The following is a 24,980-nucleotide window of genomic DNA, read 5'->3' on the forward strand; positions in this document are numbered from 1 at the left end:
AACGTCAAATTAGTGTTTCAAGTAAAAAAAAAAAAAAAAAAACAATTTGCTTTGATCAACCCAAAGAAAACATTTCAGGTAGAAACAACAAATGGTACCAGAACACCGAGCAAAAGTAAAACATCACAGATTTTGAGGACAAATGGCATGCATTCTCCTTCCAACTCCGATTGTGCAGAAGCTGGCATCTCTCTCCCACCCTCCGTCCCCTGGACTGAGGGCTTTATAGCAATGGCATTGCTGGCTCGGTTAATTAAAAAAATGAAAAGACATTCTATTGTTAAAACTTAAACGAGTTGAGGGGGAGAAGTGTTGAATGAGAAAAACAGTTATAAACAGGAGCATACTAAACGAGAGGGCAAGAATGAAACCACAAGCTAAACATTTCTACAAAATCACTACTCTTATACAATGATCACATTAAGGTTGTCCCTTCTGCATTATAAAATTCAAAAATGATTAGCAAAATTCTCTTAACCATCCAAATAAATCAATTGGGGTGCTGGATCTCCAAGGTTAGGATCCACACTATCTCTTGTTCCTATTACAGAATACAAAATTCTCAAGACAGTACGCCATGAATAATCATACAATTGGAACTAGGCCCCCCAAAACTCGAACTCTCTTAATGGCATTAACATCCAGGCTGATAAGAAACCCCATTTTTAGCTTCCAGCCGCAGCTGGAATAGCTGCTGGCTTTGCATCTTCGGCCTTCTCATGTTCTTTGTTGAGCATCTGAAATCAAATTCCAAATTTGAGGTCATACATAACTACCAGAATTATGCTACTGCATGCTGTCTTACATTCAGCCAAATTACAAGGTCGACAGATAAATACGGGATTGTTCATTCAACAGAGCACAAACGAACTAATTAAATTACATGAATACTTTATTACCTTGTTGTTGATCAAGTTATGAAGAGCAATTACACTCCGGATGAGAGAAGAAAGGTAAATAACCAACATCATATCATTTGTTTTCACTGCAACAGGAGACATGGAGATAGATTAAAACAATATATATATATATATATATATATATATATAGTGTGTGTGTGTGTGCGTAAATATATAAAGCAGAATTTAATGCTGTTCAATTTCTTTACCAGCAAAAGCCTTGATTAACTCAGCCACATTGAGATTTGGAAGTAGGTTGAAGACATCCTACAAGAGACGAATTTTCTAATAAAGAATTCTACCATCATAACTGATTAAAAAAACCAAACATGAAAAAACACCCTAAAGGACCTCTTTACAAGAATTCCAACATGACAACTGCAAAACAAAACTTCTTCAAAGATCCATCATCCTTGATTTACCTTGCCACCATGTATAGCTTACCAAACTGTCAATCAGCTGAACCTGACATCAATTTACACCTCCAGGACTCTGAGCAGATGGCTATGTGCATTTGAAAGGGGGAAAACATGTGGTTCTTCCTCCTAAATAAGGGCCATTACCCAATGTTGGTCCCAGCCATATGGTTCTTTGGCTTTTTTATTTTTTTGCACAAAGTGGCCGCTCCCAGACTCAAACCTGCATTCTCATGCTTGCCAGCCTGAGATTTTACCATTACTCCAAGTAATGGCCCCCTTAATCTATTTGTTCTCTATCCTCAGCCCAAGTTGCTTTAAATTATGTATGTCTGAATCTGTATGTATGTATGTAATTATGTATAAATCTGTGGCACTATTAATGTTTCATCACTAAGGCAAAGGGAAAAGAAGTATCCACACACCGTACCTCTACATTGTTCCCAGTAGTGAAGCATGCTAAGAGAATATTTATAAGAAATTGCAAGGATGGAAGTCAAACCTAGATCTTTCCTACAAACACTGAGCAATTTTGTTAACCTAGCAAGCTAACATCCAAAGTAAAAGATTCCATGTTTCAACTTTCAATGTTGCAAATTCAATTTCAAAAAGGAATTTAAAACCACCAAAGGTTGGTTGCTCAAAAACAGAATGCATGTGAAGAAAAATAAAAGCAGATATAGAATGGTTACTAAATTTAAAGGCTACTAGACATGAGGCCCTCAAGTGTATATCTTTGTTTCATAGCTTCAGATCATTGGTAAAAGAATGTGTTTAAACAGTCCTATATGATGCACACCCATGCCACAACGTTCTTTAATCAATGATCTGAAGCTAGGAAACGAAGAAATACACTCAAGGGCCTAATGTCTAGTAGCCCTCTATATGATGCCCACCCATGCCACAAACATTGCAGGAAAAACATAGCAAACTGGCTTTCCACCACCCCAGATTCATGAAAATAAATGCAACATCAAAGAAAAAAGTAATTAAATGCTAGGCTGCAAGATAGAGAAATAGAGAAAATTCACCTGTAGATGGTACAAAATCTCATGGTTTAGAGGGAGCTTTCCATCGATAACAAGATCAAGATAACCCCGTATCTCTCGCAACCTTGCATCGAGACCTTTCAATGCTGCAAGTTTGGCAGTGACCTGTAAAGAACAACATGGTGGCAAATCTTTCAGGAACAAGAAACTCAAATGTCCAGTAGAAAGCATATATATATATATATATATATATGTATGTATGTATGTATAATTACTTGGTTTTTTTCTTCTTTATAGGGTAAGCGTGGATACCTCTGTTGCAAGGGTGCTAATTGTTGTATCTTTCACGTCCCTGAGCAGGTGCTCCACACCTGTTGAACATGGATCATGCACTCAATACCATACATGCAAAACTTAAATGAAAAAAGAAAGAAAGAAAGAACGCCAGAAGAGATGCTAGTTCAATTAAAATGGTGAACAAAATGTCCTTGGGACAGCTATCTCCACAATGCATGGACATACCGATTTCCTCAACTTCATGAGCAGCAATTTCTGAAGGCACATGCACAAACACCTTCTGGCTTTTCTGTGTGGCATTCTGTAAACAAAGCTAAAAATTAGTCAAAGCTTCCACCATAGTGGTATACATGAAAATACTTGAATGAAAAGAATAGCTTTGAACACTAAGAAAATACTTGAATGAAAAGAATAGCTTTGAACATAAGAAAATAAAATTATGGTTTTTATGGTCTCTCCAATGATAATAAGCACCAGCTGGGACGGCTACACTTGACCATATTAAAGCTAAAGATAACAAAAATCACCAATTGCACAAATGAAAATCAAACACTACTCGTAAAGAAAACTGGAATTTTTACCTCTTTAACCTCTTCTACAGCATAGTAAGCCTTGCTGGGTATGCCAAGTTCTTTTGGTTGCACATCTATGATAACCAATACAGGATTCGAAACATAGCTGTAGTATCAAAGTTGAATTAAAAAAAAAATGAGTACAGAAAAAAATTAGCAAAAGGACTACTTAGACAAATTTACATTGTTTGCATAACCACATTAAATGATAAATCATAAACACACAAGCTGTACTAATCTCCAAGAGACCCATGGTGACCAACACATGACATGGAACACGGTTTCAAATCTCAAAATTAATTAGAAATTAACTGCATAAGTAATGTCTAATGCACAAAGTTTAGAATCACATCATATAAAAAGTTAAACGATAAGCCACAAAAACACAGGTAAGTCATGCTTCTCTCCAAAACAAAAGACCAAATATGACCAGCATAGAAATTGGAACCTAACTGTCGGCAGCCATCAATACAAAAATTGGATTCTGCATTGGATGTTCTGACCATAACCCTATTCAAGTTTACTCATAACATAAAACACCTGAAATGAGAAAATTATGGGGTTTGAAATACCAAAACTTATCCCCAAAGGAGATAAACTAAAAAATGGATGGATTCAGGACCAGCTAGTCATAATTAAGGTGCCCTTGGAAAGCTATTATAGCTATCCTCTTTTGGGACCCAGGGTGAAATTTCGGGGAAAAACTTTGGTGGGTTGACATTCTATTGTACTTTGCACACCCTGGAGTCTTGCCCTATCCAATCAGTACAAGGAATCTCTACTGAGATCCACACTTTCAAAGAGGGGTTTAAGGGAATAAGAAACCTAGGAGGTCTGGTAATTTTTAAAATGGTGTTTTATTTTGTTCATCCCGAGATGATGAAAGAATTTGGGGTCCCGATCCAAGAAGTTCTCTCTTCTGCCTCCTAAAACTGTCATTGAAACCCAACACCCCTGGTAAAAATAGCTTCTTAGACCCAAACACTCAAAGATTGTCACTTCATGAAGAGAAATAGGTGAAACGTGAAACCCTAGTTTCAGAAGAGAAAGCCAAGCACAAGAGAAAACTAATAAAAAATGGTGAAAAAGGACACTCAAAAAGCAACTGTTAGAGTACCAACACCAGACCAAATATCAAATAACTCACATGTTCCTGTTTCCAAATTTCCATCCCTGAAAGATGAGAAGGGAAAATACAAATAGGAAAAAAAACAAAAAGAAGAAAACACGAGATGGAAGAAGAAAAGACTTGTACAAAAGCAATAGAGAAATGGCCTTTTTTAGGGTACTTTTTCATTTTTTCTTATTTGTGATTCTGTGTATTTTCGCTTGAGTTCCTCCAGATTCTGCATAGAGAGAGAGAGAGAAGATGATCTGCTATATGATCAGTTGCCACAAAGCCCACAACCCCCTTCTATGTGGTGGTAGATGGGATGATGCCATGAACTGTAGTAACAGGTAACATTTTGGTAAGGAGCTTCCACGGTTCCACCTTCTGTTATGGAAGATGGGGAAATTAATGGTGGCAAGAAGCTGACATTTCCATGAGTAGTCACCACCACCACCACCCTCTTCATTTTAAATTTAGGGTTTAAAAAACAATATTCTAGTCTAATGTAGAAGGAACTAAAATTCCAATGTAACAGTTTACTATGATTATGTCACAGTATGAATGATCCAACCCAAATGAACTAAAATTCTAATGGGGTGTTTTAAAAACACCCCATTCCTACATCAATGCAGATACAATAAATAAACAAAACATAACCAAAGATGAAAGAAAAGAATTAGAGGGAGCACAATGAGCCTAGAAGACAGTTATCAGGTAAGAACAAAAGAAAGAGATAAGAACCATGGGGTTTGCAATTTCAATATTGATGGGCATTTCACCATGCATATAAAGGAAATTTTCAGGGATATTTTGCTAAGATATTCGGAAAAACAAAAAAGTGAAGGAAATTTTCTAACATCATGGAATTAATTATTAAACCTTCAAGAAATCATCAGAAGTATAATTGCACATTTAAGTCTAGAAAAAACCATAACAAACAACTGTACGAATCAAATAGAGAAGATTAAAAGACCTAAATAGATATCCTTCTCTATGTGTCCCCCACTTTAGTCTTTTATCTATCTTATCTCTATTACATATGTCATTTACTTTCTATTTGACTTTTGTTATTTTCGTTATTATATTTTTTTATTAAATTGAGAATCTTCTTTGTAGTTGTGTGATTTCTTTTTTTCTTTTGAATTATACTGACATTGTGAATTATATCAAAATAGTAAACCAATCATTCAATCACTCAATCCCTATTTGTTCTTTTAGGAACAGATTTTTAGAAAATTATGATGGTCTTAATCAAATATCAGAAAGTTTCCAATAATATTCTAAAATTTTTTATAGGTTCCAATAGTATTCTAAAATTTTGAACCTAAATTTATAGTCTATCAATGAAACCCAAAATATCACCGACACTAGGAAACCTTAAATACAAGCAAGAGGTAAAGGCTAAAGATATGTTATAATGGTTCCAATTTACACTAGCATGATGGATTATAACAGTTGCTCCTACAGCTCCACATGGTTATATACGCAGGCTTTTATGCTTATGCTAAATCAGATCCAATCCAATGTTATGCAGGCAAACTATGTAAATAAGCATGATATATTGCACATTCAATAAAAAAAGATAAGTAGGTCAAGTTAAAAATTGAAAAGAAAAAAAAAATCTTAAAAAAATAGAAGTTTATACCAAATAACAAGTTAACAACTAGTTTAAACAATCTCATTTTTTGTGAATGTACGTAAAAGATTTATGATCTTACTCATGGAACAATCCGTGGATATCTAGGTCATTTTCTCGCAATTTCGGACCTGTACTATACCAGCCGACAACATGCTCCTTGGCTGAAACACATAACAGTCAAGTTTGTCAAATGATAACAGCTAGCAGATGATCCATCATCCATACATGTCTATGATAAAGAGACTTCATTCATAACAAAATACCATTTATTCTCTTAAACATGGAAAACATTGATTCATGGTAGTTGTGGTCAAGAAACCAGATGCTGGGATCCTTGTCGTCTTCTTCAAAGGGCACTGCAAATTTGAGATCCAAATATTCAATAACCATATCAATTATCATTGTAATTGCTAAAAAGAGTAATGAAGAAGAAAAGCTTGATGACATAAAAGGAGATGCTAGAGTGGTAAATTCAAATAAGGTGTTCAAGCTACTATATCTTAACCATCCATTTTTGCAATTGACAACTGGTCCTGGACACTCCCACATAGAATGTTTGCACCATTCCAAACTTCAAGATTCCAGCAACAAACATTAAAATGATGAAAATAATATTCTAAAGCACAAATCGTTCTCAAGGTGTTATCAAGATGAACTTTGTGGAAAGAAGTTGAGAAAAACAAGTGAGAGTTCGGAATTTAGAAAAAAAAAATTGATTTTAGGAAAACAAATGAAGTTAAAAGGGCAAAATGGTATTCCGTGAAGTCAACTAACAGAATGCTAACGACAGGGGCGAGGTGCTGGAATTCAGACATTCAAGGGGGTTTTGTTGCAAAACAAGTTCAGGGAGGCTAAGTGTCATTACCCCCTAAGTACAGGGTGGTTGTCTGCAATTTACCCTTTAAATACATGCAGCATGCCCAAAAAGAAGTTGCAGTTAACCTCTTTTATCCATCTTTTTTTGTTTCTTTTACTCTTCTCAAAACCCTTGAATCATTTCAATAGTAAAGCATTAGAAAGATGCCGCCATAATAATATTATTATAAAAGGCACCCACCTTATGATTTTTGTTGCCAAGGCAGGTGCCTTTTTAGTACAAGTCAAGGCACCCAACCAAGGGTGCCTAGGCAATGCCTTGACAACTATTGTTTAAGGTTGTGAACCTGATAATGTATTCATGCTAGACGAATATATATTTATGGGTGATTACTTGATATCCACACCAAGCACCATGTCAATTTGCCAATTAGAGAAGGCACCTGCTTGGAGTTATGGGGATTCTAAGGTGATTGTGGGCTGGCTGTCAAATCCGGACTCGGTTGTTTGGAATTATAGAGATTGCATCAAAAAAGTTAAATGTTTAACAAGGCACATAACATATAGATATCATTGGATGGGTAGGGAGGCAAATGCTTTTGCTGATTATCTTGCTAAACAGGGATCTACTAGGGATCATCTATTTTGGGCAGCCTTGTAATCTTTATTTCTGATCACTTGTAATGTTTAGGGGACGCTGCATCTCATGCCTGTCCAAGGGATCCTTAAGTTTTATTACTCTTGATTAATGAAATCATTTTCAATTATAAAAAAAAATTGCCAATTAGAGAAGAATAATTGTGAGGTGGATGGTAATTCAGAGAGAGTGTTACACAGAAAAAAATGGAGGAAGATGTCAAACAAAGTAAAGATGAAACAACTGATAATGAGGTTAGATGACTATGCAAGGGTGGTCACTTGATATCCTCCCAAACACCATGACAGCATGCCAATTAGAGAAGAACAACTGAGAGGTGGATGGTAATTCAAAGACGGTGACTCACAGAAAAAACAGAGGATGTCAGACAAAGCAAAGATGTAACGGCTGATAAAGTGTTCAAAGTTAAAAAGCCATATGGCACAACCAATGTTCACTGAGGAAAGATTTTGTCGACATCAGTGGAGATGTTGAAGAAGATGCAGAAGGGAAGAAATAATGTTCATTTGAATTTGAACCTGTACAATATCAGGTCCGGTGAAGCCTGCTATTGTAAGCAAGACAAAATGTCAATTCTAATGGAAACATAAACCATTTAAAAATAAGAAACATGTCAATATTATGAATATTTTGTATAAGTTTGTTGAAAATTTTTTCATTTAAAGGCATGAGATGCCGCCTCTAAACGGATTTGTTGTAAAAAAATTATAATAGTGTAAATATTGGTTTATAAAACATCTGTTAATATTTTTTGAAGTTATAGAAGCACATTAAATAATTATACAAATTTAAAGTGATAAAATATTATGCTTTTTTTTTTGAGAAAGATAAGGTAATTATTGATAAGAACAATAATGATACAACAAGCCACCTGCTGGAGCACCACACTTAAGAGCTCAACACAAGAAGCACAACTAAAAACAGAACAGCTAACACCAGAACAAGATTAGCACAAAACAAAGGTAACACAGGGGAGTTCTGGTTAACAACATTAGAAACTGACAACCAAAACCCAATTCTGTCCACAGCAATATTGATGAGCTCCTCAACAGACTTTTCATTTGAGCTGAAAATTCTGCTATTTCTTTCTCACCAAATTGTCCCGAGGATAGCTGCAAGTACCGGAGTGCATATTTTCTTGCCATTAGAGCCCAAAGGATAAAAATGATAGTTTTAAAATGACTTCCCTCCGATTAGAGCCCAAATACAACCTTAGTGAAACCATGGGGTGGTGGGGACCAAACGGGACTTGTTAAAGTATGTCGCTCTGAACAAGCCACTTCCCTCCAATTTCTCACAGCAATGATAGTCTCACCGACTATAAAATCAGCAAACTCCAAGGATTTAACCCACTGAACCACCCTAGCAATGATAGTCTCAATAATAGCCTCTCTACGTCTTTCCTTATCAAAGAATATCCTTGAGTTCCTTTCCTTCCAAATGGTCCTTAAACACCATAACAATCATCCCCTCTTCTTTGGCCAACTAAAGAATGTAGAGGAAAACAAACTTTGCAAATTTGGTGTGTGTGTGTGTGTGGGAGGCATACGCCTGGAGGCACACCTCCCAAAACGCCCTGAGGCATATGCCTTGACACCTTTGAGGCATACACCTCATACGTTTTTTTCATGAGACGTGCTAGAGGCATATGCCTCATGCACACCTCCCAAAACGCCCTGAGGCATATGCCTTGACACCTTTGAGGCATACACCTCATACGTTTTTTTCATGAGACGTGCTAGAGGCATATGCCTCATGCACACCTCATGTAAAAAGACAGAAAAAGAAAGAAAAAAAAAAGAAAAAAAAAGGAAAAGGAAGGGAAGGGGAAGAAAAAGAAAGAAAGAGAAGAAAAAAAAAAGGGAAAAAGAAAGAAAAGGGAAGGGAAGGGAAGGGAAGATAAGGGGAAAGAAAGTCCACTTCGACAAGACCCCCCTTTCAACTAGTGCTATGCATCTTCATTTTTTCTTAATATAAAAGATTTTTATTAAAAATAAAGAAAAATAAGATTTTTCTTCCTCTTCTTCCTCCTCATCCCCCCTCCTCTCAAGGAGGCTTATGCCTCCTTGTGTTCAAGAGGCTTACACCTCTTACGTTCTGAACTACACCTCACGCCTCTAGGTAGTGGAACACCTCGCATCACGCCTCAGTGTTTTAAAACATTGGTATTTATTCTTTCTAGGAAAACTTTCCAATAGAAACCTCCAATTCTAGGAGGGGAAGGTTTTTACTCTAGACCTCCTTAATAGGGAAAACTTGCCCCAACTTATCCAAGTGTTTAGTTAAGAACTTACAAAAAGGAAGCACAAGAGAAGGTACCATTGGGGGAATGAGTCAAGATTCGACTATCAAGTTTGGTAGGATCCAATAAGACCCCTTCAAGTATGTGGAGTGAAGCCAATACACCGTTTAGTTATGAATCCCTTAATCCCCTTCTTAAGCCCAAATCCTAATCGAAGCCAGTATTTGAACTAGAAGGAACAAGAAAAGTGCAATTAAGCTCATCTTTGTATCTTGAGAGGGGAAACAAGGAAGGATGTTCCTAAAACCTTACCAAATTACCAAAGCACAAATCATACCTGACACACTGAAGGAAGAATGTCATGTATGGCCTTCCAAGGAAAAGCTCTTGTGGCCCTAGTCAGTAGTACTCCAGCATCCCATCCATCCACTGTAAGCCCATGAATGCTCACAATTACCTTTGCTCATAATTTGTCTCTATACTGAGGTAATCTCCAAATCAATTGGCCCAACAAAGCCACATTTCTCTTTTACAAATTTCCTAACCCTAGACCCCCCCCCTATTTCTTGCTTTTAGTTACTACATCCCATCTAACTCTATAATCCCACTTTCCCTCACCTAGCTCCCATAAGAAATTCCACATCATCTTTTCCAATTTCTTCCCCACTCTCCCTAGCATCTTAAAGATAGATATATAATACACATGCAAGTTAGCTAGGGTGGACTTAGTCAAGGTAACCCTACCTCCCAAGGAAAGGTCATTTTTCTTCCAATAGGCAAGCCTTTTAGCAAATCTTTCTATGGTAGGGACTCAAAAACTACTCTTCTTTGAATTGTCCCCAAAGTTAAAGCCAAATACTTTAGAGTCCAATGATCCACTACACACCCTAAAATGTCTGCACACTCTGCCACTTCCCTTTCCTCCATATTAATTCCCACTAACCAACTCTTATCAAATTTTATTTTCAGATTTAACATTTGCTCAAAGAGTTGTATTGCTAACTTCAAGTTCCTTATCCACCTTCTATCCCCACCCTCAAAGAACAAGCCCATGTCATCAGCAAATTACAAATGTGTGATTGGCACCCTGTCATGACCGACTTACCATCCCCTCACTTAACCTCATAATCTACCTTGGTAATTATTTTTCTGAAGAACCTCAGCTACTAGAGTGAAAAGGAAAGGAGAAAGAGGGTTCCCTTGTTCAATTCCCCTCAAAGCCGAAATAAAGCCCACCAGAGTTCCATTCACCAAAAGAGAATAATGCCAAGTCCGAATACACCCCATTATCCACTTACCATCTCTCCCCAAAACCAAAACTTCTCATCACCTCCAATAGAAATGACCAATCCACCACACCATATCATAAGCTTTCTCCAAATCCAACTTGAATAATAAACCTTTTTTACTTTCTCTTTTCATCTCATCTTCACTTTCACTCACAATTAGGATTTGATATATGATTTGCCTATTCTTCACAAACGCCCCTTGATTTAGTGAATAATTTATACAAGCTACTTTGCTCCTTAGAGACAAAACCTTAACTAATAATTTATACAAGCTGTTCATACATATTTGTCAAGAATGGAATTCAAACCCATACCCTTTTGGACTAGTACCTGAAACTAGTGCCTTAGACCAACTCGGCCACTTGACATTTGGTTGTACTCATGCCTATTTTTTACTAATGAAATCATTTCTGTGTTGTTAATCAAAAAAAAATTTATACAAGCTATTTACCAAGTTAATGGGTTTAAACCTCTAGGATGAGAAGCATCAATTTTCTTAGGAACCAAAACAATGAAAGTTGAGTTCAAACCTAGACTTATTATGCTCCTAAAGTTTCATTGAATACTTCTTGGATGTCCTCTTTCAACATGTCCAAGCAATCTTGGTAAAAGGTCATTGTGAACGCATCTGGCCCAAGAGCTTTACATCTATTCATAGAAAAAAATTGTCTTTCTTATTTCTTCCAGCTCAAATTTCCTCTCCAACCAATCTTTTACCTTACTTGATAACCTTGGCCATTCCAAACCATCCAACCACACTCTACCATATAGGGATCTTCTAAAAATGGATCTGAAATGTTCTTTAAATGCCCCAACTATCTCATTTTGTTGTGTGATTGTTACACCATCCACCACTAATCTTGAAATATGATATTTCTTCTTCTACCATTTTCCAATGCATGAAAGAACTTTGTATTGCAATCACCTTCCTTCACTTATTTATGTCTTCATTATGCCTCCAACTAATTTCCTCTTTGTAAATTATGTCTTCCAACTATTTCCTCAATTCCCATCTTGCTTCCTTGTCTCTCTCAAAATTACCCCTAGCTTCCTTGGCATCCAACTTCCAACTATTTCCTCAATTCCCATCTTGCTTCCTTGTCTCTCTCAAAATTACCCCTAGCTTCCTTGGCATCCAACTCCTCAATTTGATTGATCATCGATTGCTTCATTTCCTCCAATCTCCTAAACTTTTGTAAATTCCACTCTTTGATTTTTAGCATTTAGATCATACAGCTTCTTATGAAACTTCATTCCCTTTCACTTCACCCTTGGATTACTATCTCCCCACCACTCCTTCACCTTTAGTCTGAAATCCGGGTGACACAACCACATCTTGTCAAACCTAAATGGTGCCGGGCCTCTCCTTCCTCGTTCTTCCTTGAAAATGGAAATTGACCAATGATTCTAGGATTACCCTTGGCAAAGCTTTTGAAGCTAAACCTCCCTAGTGTTCCTCCCAGACCACCAAAAATAAGAATCTATCCAGTTTTGAACAAATTAGGTTGGCCTGGAGGTTAGACCAAGTAAAACTACTATGTGAGAGAGGCATTTCCTTAAGTTTTTTTTTTTTTGATGAATGGCATTTCCTTAAGTTCAAAAGTATTTATAAATTTACTAAACCTTGTCCACAATTATTTGTTTCTATGAATCTGATTACATTAAAGTCTCCTCCTAAGCACCAAGGTCCCTCCCATAGATGTCTCCCAACTCCTCCCACAATCCATTTCTCTCTCTATAACCATCAGAACCATAAATATTTGTTAACACCCACTCAAACCAATCTTCTATTTGCTGAAAATTTATGGACATTGTAAATTTACCCACTAACCCTTCAAGTCCAGACAGAAACTGCCTCATCTCTCCATAATGTCACTAAACCCTCGGATGAGCCCCAAGATGGGGCCATCACCCAACTTACACACCTATCCCTCCAAATACTTCTAGCCCACCTTCTATCAAATTCTACCAACTTGGACTCTTAAAGAACAACTATATCAAGATTTTCTTGTCTTGGTACCTCCCTGATAATTGCCATTTTTCTAGCACTCCCTAGTCTTCAAACATTCCAGTTAATAATCTTCATTTTCAACACTTTATTATTTTTTATCAGCAACACAGAAAATATTCATTAATTAGGAAAATCAAGTACAACAAGAAGTTGTGGGCGGACAAGCAGTCCACATTGTCCCACTAAATACATCACAGCCCCAAGCAAACCCAAAAGACAATCCCTTTAATTACAACGCAGCCCAAAGGATAATCCAACAGAAACATCCTACTAACTAGAACATAGCCCAAAACATAGATTGTCTTTAAACTCCTTGCTTAGCTAGACCATCAGCCATGCTGTCTAATCTTCTAACCCATCGTATTTGAACCACCATGTCTTTAGAAGCCTGTCTGAAGTGCCTGAACTCATTCCTTAACTGCCAAATAATTCCCTTCACCTTTCTTCAGCCAGTTCACCACAGTTTTTGAGTCCCCTTCAACAACCAACCTATCAATCCCCATTTCTTTGGCTTTTTCAACACCAACACTGCTGCCTTCATTTCTGAGCTCACCACATCACCATGCTGAATAGGACCTGAGAACATGCCTAGCATATTTCCATTCTCTTCCCTTATTACCCCACCAATGCCCGATGGCCTTCAACACTTTTTTTTTTATATTGTTTATCCTTTTAAGAGTTTAAAATATTAGAATGTCAACCATAGTTTATTAAATTATGAATAATTAAAAACACATCATAAAGGAAAATAAGGAAAACAGTATCTACAATGATAAACTAAAAACAATAATGTCTTTCAAGAGAATGTTATCATATTAAAATAAACTATTTTGATGATGTCTATGCACTGTAAACTGGAAACCTTACATTGATATTATTTACTATTTTAATGAACCGAGGAATCTGTCAAGATATACTCAAGTTTTTGTTTATGTTTTGAACATTGTTTAGAAAACTAGATTGGACTGGCCAGTCGAACCGGTTAAGTCGTTGATGTAGGACCAGCTCAATTCTAGTCCTTTGAGAATGTTGAATGGCCTTCTTTGATCAGAAATTTATGGGCGTTGATGGTTGTAATGGCTTCTTGAAGGAATAAGAAAGAAAATAGGAAGAGAAAGAAGAGAGAAAATACCCGGAATCACTCACAGGGTGCCTAGAATCACTCTAGGGTATAGGAAATTAGGAATCGCTCACCATAATTAGCATGAGCTGAAGAAAAATCAATAAACTTCATTTCCCTTTGTGTAAAGCATCCATACATATTTATAGACTCTAAACTCAATAATCCTAGTAGGACTCAAACTAAGCTATCATATCATATGTATGTATGTATGTATGCCACATCATCACAGTTCAACCTCCGATTTGACTGTGGTTGAACCTCTGACCAGTGAACTTCTCCCTTTTCTGGTTCTATGTCTAGTCTGGTTCTCTGAACATTGGTTTTGAAAATGGAAATGGAAATAGATTAATATTTCATTTTAGTACCTGTGGAAATGAGAATATTAGGAAATATGTGGATGCTTCAAGTAATAGTTTTATCGACATGAAGAGCAAAATTGTGAGACTAATGAGGGTTCATACAAGAAAACATTTGAATGTTTTAACTTGCAATGTAGGTAATGGAATGCTACAAGAAAGAATTTATGTCCTAAATGAAAAAATATAAAAATTGATTTTAAGTTGGAGTCTGGATCAAAACAATGTGTTTCTAATGGAAGGCTAGAGGTGGAGTTGGGTGGAAAAGGAGGAGAATCAGAGTATTGTCTTAGGACCTATCAATGTACAGATTTCAATGCTGGCAAGGACAACCTTCATGCTTTTGGTCCTTCATCTGGGCAGGATGAATAAGTGGTTTCTGATGTACCGTTGACTAGTAGTGTTGCTAGTATTCCTTTAGATGTGGAGAATATTGAAAAGGATATGCCTTCCAGTAAGGAGTGCCAATCATTGTGGGCTTGACAAGGATCAACTAGCATTCACAACTCTTTTGTTAAAGGTCCTATTCAGAATAACAAATATAATCATGTATCCATGGAGTATTCAAAAGAATCTGAGATAGTTCTTGTTGATATTTCAGTGAAGCCATCCAAATTCAGAAGATGAGATAATTGGATATAAATTAGATTATAATAATAAAATACATATTACTAAACTAATCTATTCATTTTATTAGTTTATATACTAGTTGATTTTTATAATTTTCTTATTTGTTAGGGTTCAATCAACACACATGTTGGTTATTTGAACCCTCAGAGACTTCAAACCCTGAACCAATAAGCAAGGAAAAACTTAACCCCCTGCCTAGCCTCACCTTGGCACCTTGAATCATTTCAGATGATGAAGACTGAGGAGTTTGCTAGGGAAGTGTTTATGGAATTGGAAGAAAGGGGCAAGATTATTTATCAAAAAAAGGAAGAGACAAGATTTGGTATCCTAAAGACAATGAGACAATGGAATAATAAAACAAGAATATAGGTGTTAGTGATCTAGATATTTTAGGTGTAACAAGGAGATGAAGTTTTAGGAATTTATGAGGTGGAAGGTTTGTTGTTAGAGGGGTGGAGAAATTTAATGGGTTTGTAGCAATAATCAAAATGGGAAGGATGATTATGGTAAGTTAAGAAGGTCAAGAAGACAAGTTTATGATTGGTTCAATTATCCTTTTCAAATTTTCTGAAGGTGATTTATTAGCATGAGATGATGATTCAGGGTGTTACTTGTTGAAGTTGACAATGGTTGATATGTTGTTGATTGCGGATTGCAGATTGGAGTGCTCTCACTTTATGTTGTTTCATAAAGTTTGCATCTGAAATTGGACTCTTTAGGGAGTGTTGGTTCTTATTGGGAGTGGTTGGAGTAACTTGCTTTCTATCTTTTCCTTGGTGATTTCTTGTCAGCTGTTTCTTGCATTGACCCTTTTATCTAATGAAAATTTCTTTATTTTCAAAAGGAAGATCATTCTTTTATTGCCTTATCTATCCCACCACTTACCTACATAAAAATAAAATAAAACAAAATTTTCTATCCAACAACTATTTTCTAGAATGCCAGTAGTATGCATTAATTGTTTAAGTATGACAATGTTTAATGGTTCACAATGCGTTCATGAAGTCTTAAGCATTAAGAGAACACCATGTATCATACTGAGATACCTAAAAGGCGCTATATAGTGGGGGATACTTCAATTTCTAGTGTAAATTCTGTATCCAACACTATGCCCATCCATGTCCCTGTTGTATCTAGGTATCATATAACACCATGTGGCATAGCCTTAGCCAAATGGGCAAGAGAATAACATAATAAGGATCACCTACCATGGAGGACTGACCTCATAATATCATTTCTTTTTCTGTTGTCCCATTACCTATTAATACAAGTCACCTTTTTTCCTCCATGTGTCCAGATCCACTACATGAAAATGTCAGAATATGCTTTATGGGAGAAACAGTTTTGACTGTTCATCAATGTCTTTGTTGTATCTAGGTAACATAATGTAGTGTAAGCTAGCAGTCTTAGCCATAAGGGCAAGATAATGATGTCTATGAGGATCACCTACCATAAAGGACTGACCTCATGATATCAGTTCTTTTTCCATTTACCCATTTCCTACTACTACAAGTCACCTCTTCCTCCAGGTGTTCAGATTCACTACATAAAAATATCAGTGCATGATTTATGGTTGTAAAAGTTTCCATTGTTTGTATTAGTGCTTCTATTGGACTTTGAGTATTAACTAACAGTTTTTATTGTTTGTTTTGACTGAAGTTCCACATGGATGTTCCATATACCTATCCTTCTCATAATCTCATTACAATAAGAAGCATTATCAGAGTTCCAAAACCCTTGAAGCAACCATATACCATAAATGCTTACCCAGCTTCCTCAATGCACAGTGAACCTTGAATTCATATTATAATTATCGTGCACCTTAGCAACTCTGCCAAATCCTTAAATCTGGATCTAATAGAGACACTTCTACAACCCCAGACAAAACAATACTCCAGTTCTAATCTCTGCCACCATAGGTCCGTACATCAGATTAAAATAACCTTCTGCTAACAACATTAGCATGATACATATTTATATATTGAACAAACTTTTTGTTGATTACCTACTTTGTTCAAGAGATTCCTTTCCAAACACAAATTCCAAAGAAATTCACTACTTTGTCTCTGGTGCTAATTTCTAAAAGGCAATATCTTCTAACGAGTCTGCAAAATTGCTTATAGTTTTGAAACTATAATTTTTTCAGACACAATTAATGATTGATAAAATCATTTTGAAGCTCCAGCTAATTCAAGAACTAAATATTCAAAGCTGGTTCATGAGTGAATCTTAAAAGGGCATAACATGCTTACCACTTGATCCTAAAAACTAATAAAGAAAGCGGCATTCTCTAGGTTAAGTAATTCACTTTTGCGCAACCAAACCCATTCGCGCTGCAATTCTAATGGCCCTAAAAATAACGTTCAGGACTCTAACCACGAGGTTTAAGACCTCAATCACATCAGTAAGGAATCAAAAACGAACTCAGGATTCCTCTATAACAAACTTATTGCTTACCTATGTAAAAACAATTAGACCCTATTATTGTTCAACAAGTAGCCTTAAGACCCAACCCCAAACTCCTCATATGAGAACGAAGGTACTGCTATTCAACGATGCCAAAACCCTAAACCCTAATGATTTGCCTTACTAAACACAAAATTCTACCCGGATAGCTGACCACACCGTTTAGTGTATGAATTGAGAGTTTTTGTATCTCCTTTTCTCCTATAAATTTGTTTTATCATACCAAGGGGCATATGCCCGAATGTGTAAAAAGAAAAGAAATCAAGGAATTTAGATCTAATGAAAACAAGAAAAAAAGGGAAACTCCTTGGGCGATCATCTTAGTCGAGATTACAGAAGGATACCTGCATAACTGTTGGTGACATCAACAGTGCCCTTGAAGGAGCTCCCAAGAAGAACCCCAATAACACGTTTCCGAGTATCCCTGGCGACTCTGTTGTAATTGTCGACGATGCTGAGAAGAACGAGAGGATGAACTATGACCTTCTCTATCGGCCTCGACGAGATCTGCTGTGTCTTGATAACATCCATTACCACTTCCTTCTTTGCCTTCGCTTCGATCTCCAGGAAACCCTCGACACCTTACGAATCGGGAGTTTTCTGAACTAAAAAACTCGGAACTAGAAATTATTATTATTATCGAATTAAGAAGAAGAAAAATAAAGTAAGAAAAACCCCAATACAAGCAAGGAACAACCGAACAAGACCAACCAAAACCAAGCGCGGTCCACGGGTCCAGCCCCTTCGCCCAGCTACTTGGTAGTACCAAACGTACTAGGGCCTGGTTTTCTGCTTCTCTATTTGGGCCCGAGTTACCCTTATTTTATATTTTATTAGCGGAGACCACGCGATGCACGAGAAAATCTGAAAAATTGAATAATTTTATTTATTATTATTTAATTGATAAAAAATATGGTATTTATTAAATATAAATTAAGTTTTTATTAAATAAAAATTTGGTATTCATTAAATAAAAATACAGAATTTATTAAATAATAATGTGGTATTTATTAAATAAAAATTCAATTTCCATTAAACAAAAATACAGTATTTATTAAAAATAATACAGTTTCCAGTATTACCAGTATTTATTAATTAGCAGTATTTATTTAACACTATTTATTAATGGCTTTTTAAAATTTTAATACTATTTATTAGTTAATTACTGTATTTATTAACAGTAAATTTGTAGTGTTTTAATTAATTAATTGTATTTTAATATAATTATCAGTATTTATTAAATAAAGATATGTTATTTATTAAATAAAAATACTGTTAATTAATGAATTATTAATTTTTTATACCATATTTTTAATAAATGCAGTATTTTAATAAATCATGTTAATTAATTTTAATTACCAGTATTTTAATTAAGAGTATTTATTAATTAATTACAATGTTTATTAATTAATTATTGTATCTATTAACAGTAAATCATAGAGAGAGTTCAAATCAGCCCCCCACAATGTCCCACAGGCCACAACACATCTCCGCCGTGTATCGGAAACATCTCCCAATGATAATATCCAGAGTGATGATGTCAACATCGGGAGATGTTCCCAATACACGACGAGGATGTGCTGTGGGACATTATGGGGAGCAGTTTTGTGGGGGCTGATTCAGTCTCCAGTATTTTAATCATTTAACAGTATTTTAATATAATTACCAATATTATCATAAAATTAGTAGAAATTACCAGTATTTATTAAATAAAATTATACTAACAGTATTTTAATATAATTAACAGTATTTATTAAATAAATATATCATTAATCAATGAATTACTAATTTTTGATATAGTATTTTTATTTTTTGATACCAAAATTTTAATTAATTTTAATTACCCATATTTTATTTAAGAGTATTTATTAATTATATTTATTAACAATATTTTAATTAATTAACAGTATTTTAGTATAATTGCCAGTATTTATTAATGAGCAGTTTTATTTAACACTACTTATTAACAGATTTTTAACACTATTTATTAATGAGCAATATTTATTATTTAACACTAATTACCGTTAATTAATTAACAATATTTTAATATAATTAGCAAAATTATCACTTAAAAAACTCAATCATAAATACACAAAATAGTAGAAGATAAAACGATACTACAAATTTGTTGAAAATTAACATTGGATCGGCCATTAGGAAAGTCACAACTCACAATGCTCGTTCTTGGTAGGGGGATTAAACGTGTCGAATTCGAATTGGATCAAGCAACATCCGAATTTGAATCTGATTAGAAAATTCGATATCCGATGGATATTGAAAATTAATATTCAAATTCGAATCCAATTAAATATTTGAATCAATTTGAATTCAACTAATTAATTATTTTAGGTAATTAATAAATTTATAAAATAAATATTTTATTCATATAAAGCATATAAATATATAAATTATTTATATAATTTAATTATTATATATACAATATACAAGACACTTAAATGTTTTACATATTATACATGAGAATTAAATAATCGACTAAATTCATATATTTATAGAATCGAATAAGGCTGAGAGTTAACCTAAGCCCAATCCTAAGTCTCAAAACTCGAGCTCAAACTTGACCCAACTCAAGGTTAAACCCGAGGTTACCAACCCAAACCCAACTTGAACTCAACCTAACATCTTAGGTTGGGCTTGGGCTTAGGTGTGTTGAGTTTTATAATCCACTTTTCTAGGTAGAATATATTGGTAATATGTAGATATGTATATTGTAGAATGTTAGAGGGGCTCTTATTAGGTTAGGTCAAACCTTGCCCAACTTGCGTTTAGGTTAGGCTTGAGCTTTTTGGCCCAAGCCTTGCCTAAAGTTCGAAAAATCAAGCCCAACCTATTTAAAAGCTTTGGTGAGCCACTCGGTCTTAGGGTGGGACAACCAAAATTGCACCCCTAACACCTTTTTGGGACCACCAAAATGATATACTATGTATATCATGGTATAAGATCCATACTTTATTTCACCATTTCTTTATTACCTTTCCAGGATTAGCAAGCATTGCAAACAAGATCCCTAAACCTTTAAATTTACCAAACTTAGAGAAAATTGTTATCATGGAATATTGGAAAAATGGAAAGAGAGACTCTACTCTTTAAGGCTTGCTTTACACTGAATAGGAAACAATAAACACAATTGATTCAAGTCTTGGAGTTTTGATTCTCTTCCAATCTTCATTTTCATCCCTCTACTTTTCTACTCTCCACTCTCTAGTTTCTACTGCCTCAAGCTGCAAGTCTGCAACTCTCAAGGCTTTTTTCATCTACCATTACAAATGCTATTTTCCTCCTCTCTTCTCAACTCTCATTTTCTCAAGTCTCAAACATCACACTCACAAGTTAGTATTTTATTTTTTATTTAATATTTTTAAATTTTAGTGCATGTTAAATGCGCTTATAATTTATAAAGTATAGACTTGTGTGTGAAAGACTGAAAGTCTATATATCCTCTCTTTATGCTCTATGAGGTTGTTTTTTTGGTAGAAATGCTCTATGAGGTTGGTGCTCATTGTTTTTCATTATTTCTTTTTACAACCCATTCATCATGAATCTTGAATTGATAGTAATCTCAGAAATAAATATTTAGTAAATAAATATCGATAAATCGATCGTCTAAACTAATAAACCAACCCTTCATGTTTGAGTCGGTTTTTGGTTGGTCGGTTTCAGTTTGGTGATTAAGTAACCTGACCAGATTAGATCGGTTGAACAAAATGAATTAAACCGACCCAACCTGACCCATGAACACCCCTATTCATCAGCTTCAAAAAATATTGTAATTAAGATTTTAAGTAATGAAGTTATATACTATTAATTTAAATGTTTTTTATTAATCAAAGGCATCTATGGGTCGACCCTCATGTCTTATGAACATGTGAGTCGTTTATGACCTGGCTTACTCTTCTTCTTCATCCATATATTATAGGGTGCTCCAATGCAAAAATTAGATGTCATGTAAAGACCACATAAAAAAATGGAAATATGTAAACTTAGTTCTACTACATCTGACACCCCGTCATACTTTTGCAAAATTGCCGGAAACCAGCATTCTTCCAAAGGAACTTGATGATAGCTAGAGAAAGCACTTCGATTACTAAGAAAAAACTATTGCAAAGCAAGATACATCGTACAATGCTTAGGTAGCTAGGTAGTTGCAAATAGAAGTATGAAAAAATAGAGAGAAGCATAAGAACGAAAAAAATCAAAACAAGGCGTTTTTTATGATATTGTAAAAAAGCAAAACTGACGTATTTTTAACATTTTTATACTCCTAAAGAGTGTGATAAGAGAAGTCCTCTTCTTCAAAAGGATGCTCAAAACGTATCTGCTAAAGGAGGAGACAATTAGGTGATCATGTTTAGATTGAGTATGCTGTGAATGAGGATGTCCTGGTAGCACTTAAAATAGAGGTTCTAGTTTGTTTTTTTCTCGAAGAACCTGTACTGAACGTATACTTCATATCAAATGGTTTGACATCTCTGTTGAAGAAGGGAGACACACCAAACATATATTTCATACAAAATGGTCTAACACCCTTACTGAGGAAGGGAGATGTCTTGAAGAATTATTGGAATAGGAAAGGTCTCTCACTATAGAGAAATCATCTACATTTTTTTTCTCAACGGGGAGTGGAAATGGGATGGGGGAGAGAGGGGGGGGGGGGGGGCATCGGAACAAGAAATGTCTCTCTCTAGACAGATTAGTGTTATTTTCTCTTAGGCTTCGTTTAGTTTGTGGGGTGGGGATGAGAAAAATGGAATATATTTTTTCTCTCATTTGTTTCAAGGGAAATAGGGGGATGGGATGAGAAAAAAGTGGGATGCAAGATTCCAATATTGTGGAATCAGGGTCGAAAGGGGGATGGTTTTGGTGCGACTCTAGTGGAAAAACTTGAGAAAACTCGAGTTCCTTCATCTTCATCCTCTACCCCGCCGCTATTGCACCACTGCTGCCGCTAGTAACCGTCATCGCTGCTGATAACCACCGCCGCTGCTAGTAACCATTGCTGAAGATGTTTCCACCATGGTAGAACCCAGATCAATGCAAACACAGATCAAAGGTTTTCTGTCATGGTAGAACTTAGATCTGGGTATTCGTGAACCTAGATCAGAGCTTCAGTCATGAAGTTCTCTGTCTCTCCCTCTATCTTCCTATTCTCTCTTATCCCTCACCTTCTTCTCTCTTTTCCCTCGTAACAATGTTTTCCTATTATTTTCCCATATATAAAACCAAACAATGGAAATGTAATTTTTTACACTTTCCCATCCCATCCCACCCAAATTTTCCCACAAACCAAACAGAGCCTTATAGAAGGCAAGAAGGGGAAATAGTAAGGGAGAGGCCGAGGTTTCAGGAAGAGAGGGATGTTGAGGTGGCAACTTGAGAGAGTTGTTGATCAATATAAGGCAAAAAGGGTAGGAGCCCTCAATTGGGGTAAGGGAAAAAGGAGAGGCCTACTAACGTGGCATGATTTGTTTTAGTAACATATAGATAAAATATTTTGTATGATAATTTGTTTACTAAACTGAAGGCATTCACTATCCAGCTTGAATTCAAATCAAAGATAAATCAATGGATAAGATTTGGTTCGAATCAATTTAAAAGGTCTAAAGAATATTCAGTATTATGGAAATATTGTGGACCGCTTGGTTTTGCTTCAAGTCAATGTATATATCTATACTACTTTAAAAAGCACGAGTAACCTCAAGAATATTTTTGTAATTTTTTAAGGACAAAATTTACCCCTCTATATTTAAATTTATTGATAAAAAATGAGGGCAAATAGGGTAATTGGTTCTTGATATTAAATGAGTTGAAAAGAGGTAATTTAAAGATATTCAATTCATTCAATTATCTCTCATTAAATCCAACATTTAAGTTATTAATTTGCATTCATGTTCATTGAATCATATATTTAAGTTATTTTTGTTTATTCTCACCATTAAGTTATATTAATTAAATCCATACTTAATAAATTGATAATTTTAATAACATAAAAACTTGTACTTTTAAAATCTACCTAGTAAAAATAGTGTTTTCATCCAAGTGGTGGTAAGAAATTAAATCATTTTGGGTCAAATGGGTTAATCCATGTTTCCATGACTAAATAATAAAATGAAAAAATAGATAAAATGAAAAAAATTGGAAACATTTTTAACATACATATTTTTATGTTAAAGAAATATTTTTATTAATGATAGAAATGGAATGTAAAATTTAAAACCAATTGGAAATAAAAATATTTTCCTATTCTCTCTCATTAACTTATATATTTAAGATATATTTTTCTCATCATTAAATTCTTGTAATTAAATCCACAATATTAATTTTAATAGTATAAAAATAAATATTTTGAAAAGTAATTGAAAATAAAACCATTTTCTTCACTGCCGGTGGTAGGCAAGCAACTTGACCATTTGGGGTCAAATGGATTAATAAATAATATCATAATGAAATAATAAAAAATTAAAATAAATAACTACGAAATGTAAGAAATATTTTTATTAATGATAAAAATGGAATGCCAAATTCAAAATATACCTAGAAATTAAATGATGTCATAGTCAAATAATAAAATTTTTAATAATAGAAAATACAAAGAATAACAAAAAAAAAAAAAAAGACAAAGAAAATTTTGGGCACTTATCTAATGTTATATATTTACAAAAAATAAAACATTGGATACATCTCTAATATTGTGCATTCGTTATATTAAACAAAAAAAAGGTTTTATACATAAGAAATAATTTTATCAATGATGGAATTGTAATACAAAATTTAATGTCAACATAGAAATCAAACAATTTTTATTTTTTAAATGGTGGGTTAGTGGTTTGAGTCAAATGATACAATAGGAAAATAAAAATTAAGTGTGAAAAGTAAAAAAATATTTTATATAATGTAAATGAAATATATAATTTAAAGGGAAAACTATAGTCAAAGTCGGTTGTACATTTAAAATTATGTTGCATGTTGGTCTAGAAACCAACGAAACTCTAACAACCAGCTCTACATTTCAAATTATAAAAATCCCTACCATGTCATCAGAGGCTTATGTGGCTATTGTCAACATGAGTCTTTTAACCATGTTAGACACAACAAAAAACCTATACCAAAAATAGGTTTTCGTTTTCTCTTCCACTCCCTTTGTCTCTCAATCTCCCTTCCTTCTCTCTCACTCTCATAGTTATTTGATACAAGGGTTTGGGTTTCACTATTATAATGAAAGCCAACCCTTTCAACATGAAGATGTCCCATTATATAAAATGAAATCAAACCAATCTAAAATTAAAAAGGGAAAACTATTCACTTTCATGTGGGGTTTTGACAAATACTTAGGCTCAATTTGGGAGGAGTACAAATACAAATAGATAAAAAAATAGTACAAAATACAAGATTTTGCATTCTACATATTTGTATTTGTAGAGCCTTAAGGCTTGGTTTGGGAAGAGTGCAAA

At 34.7% G+C, this 24,980-nt stretch overlaps 1 protein-coding gene across 1 annotated transcript; it reads right to left on the reverse strand.

The window, feature by feature from the left end:
- Positions 1-384: 384 nt before the first annotated feature.
- Positions 385-18,317, reverse strand: LOC148868918 (26S proteasome non-ATPase regulatory subunit 7 homolog A). The gene is made up of 10 exons (XM_088967488.1): positions 17,859-18,317; positions 6,187-6,279; positions 6,003-6,084; positions 3,183-3,279; positions 2,827-2,902; positions 2,617-2,675; positions 2,347-2,469; positions 1,109-1,166; positions 900-985; positions 385-737 (listed from the first exon to the last, which is right to left on the reverse strand). The coding sequence occupies exons 1-10, from the start codon at positions 18,043-18,045 to the stop codon at positions 666-668; spliced, it is 933 nt and encodes a 310-aa protein (XP_088823614.1). The 5' UTR covers positions 18,046-18,317; the 3' UTR covers positions 385-665.
- Between the last annotated feature and the right edge of the window lie 6,663 nt (positions 18,318-24,980).

This window comes from Nelumbo lutea, chromosome 2 (genome assembly GCF_056320005.1).
Source record: "Nelumbo lutea isolate HS-2025 chromosome 2, American lotus-T2T, whole genome shotgun sequence".
Classification (NCBI taxonomy): domain Eukaryota; kingdom Viridiplantae; phylum Streptophyta; class Magnoliopsida; order Proteales; family Nelumbonaceae; genus Nelumbo; species Nelumbo lutea.

Bases quoted from the DNA above. Each gene is read 5' to 3' on its own strand.
- LOC148868918 (XM_088967488.1), bottom strand. From the start codon at position 18,045: ATGGATGTTATCAAGACACAGCAGATCTCGTCGAGGCCGATAGAGAAG. The intron at 6,085-6,186 runs GTATTTTGTTAT...TATGTGTTTCAG, and splicing joins CATGTTTAAGAGAATAAATG to CCAAGGAGCATGTTGTCGGC. The intron at 1,167-2,346 runs GTGAATTTTCTC...CGTCTCTTGTAG, and splicing joins AGATTTTGTACCATCTACAG to GATGTCTTCAACCTACTTCC.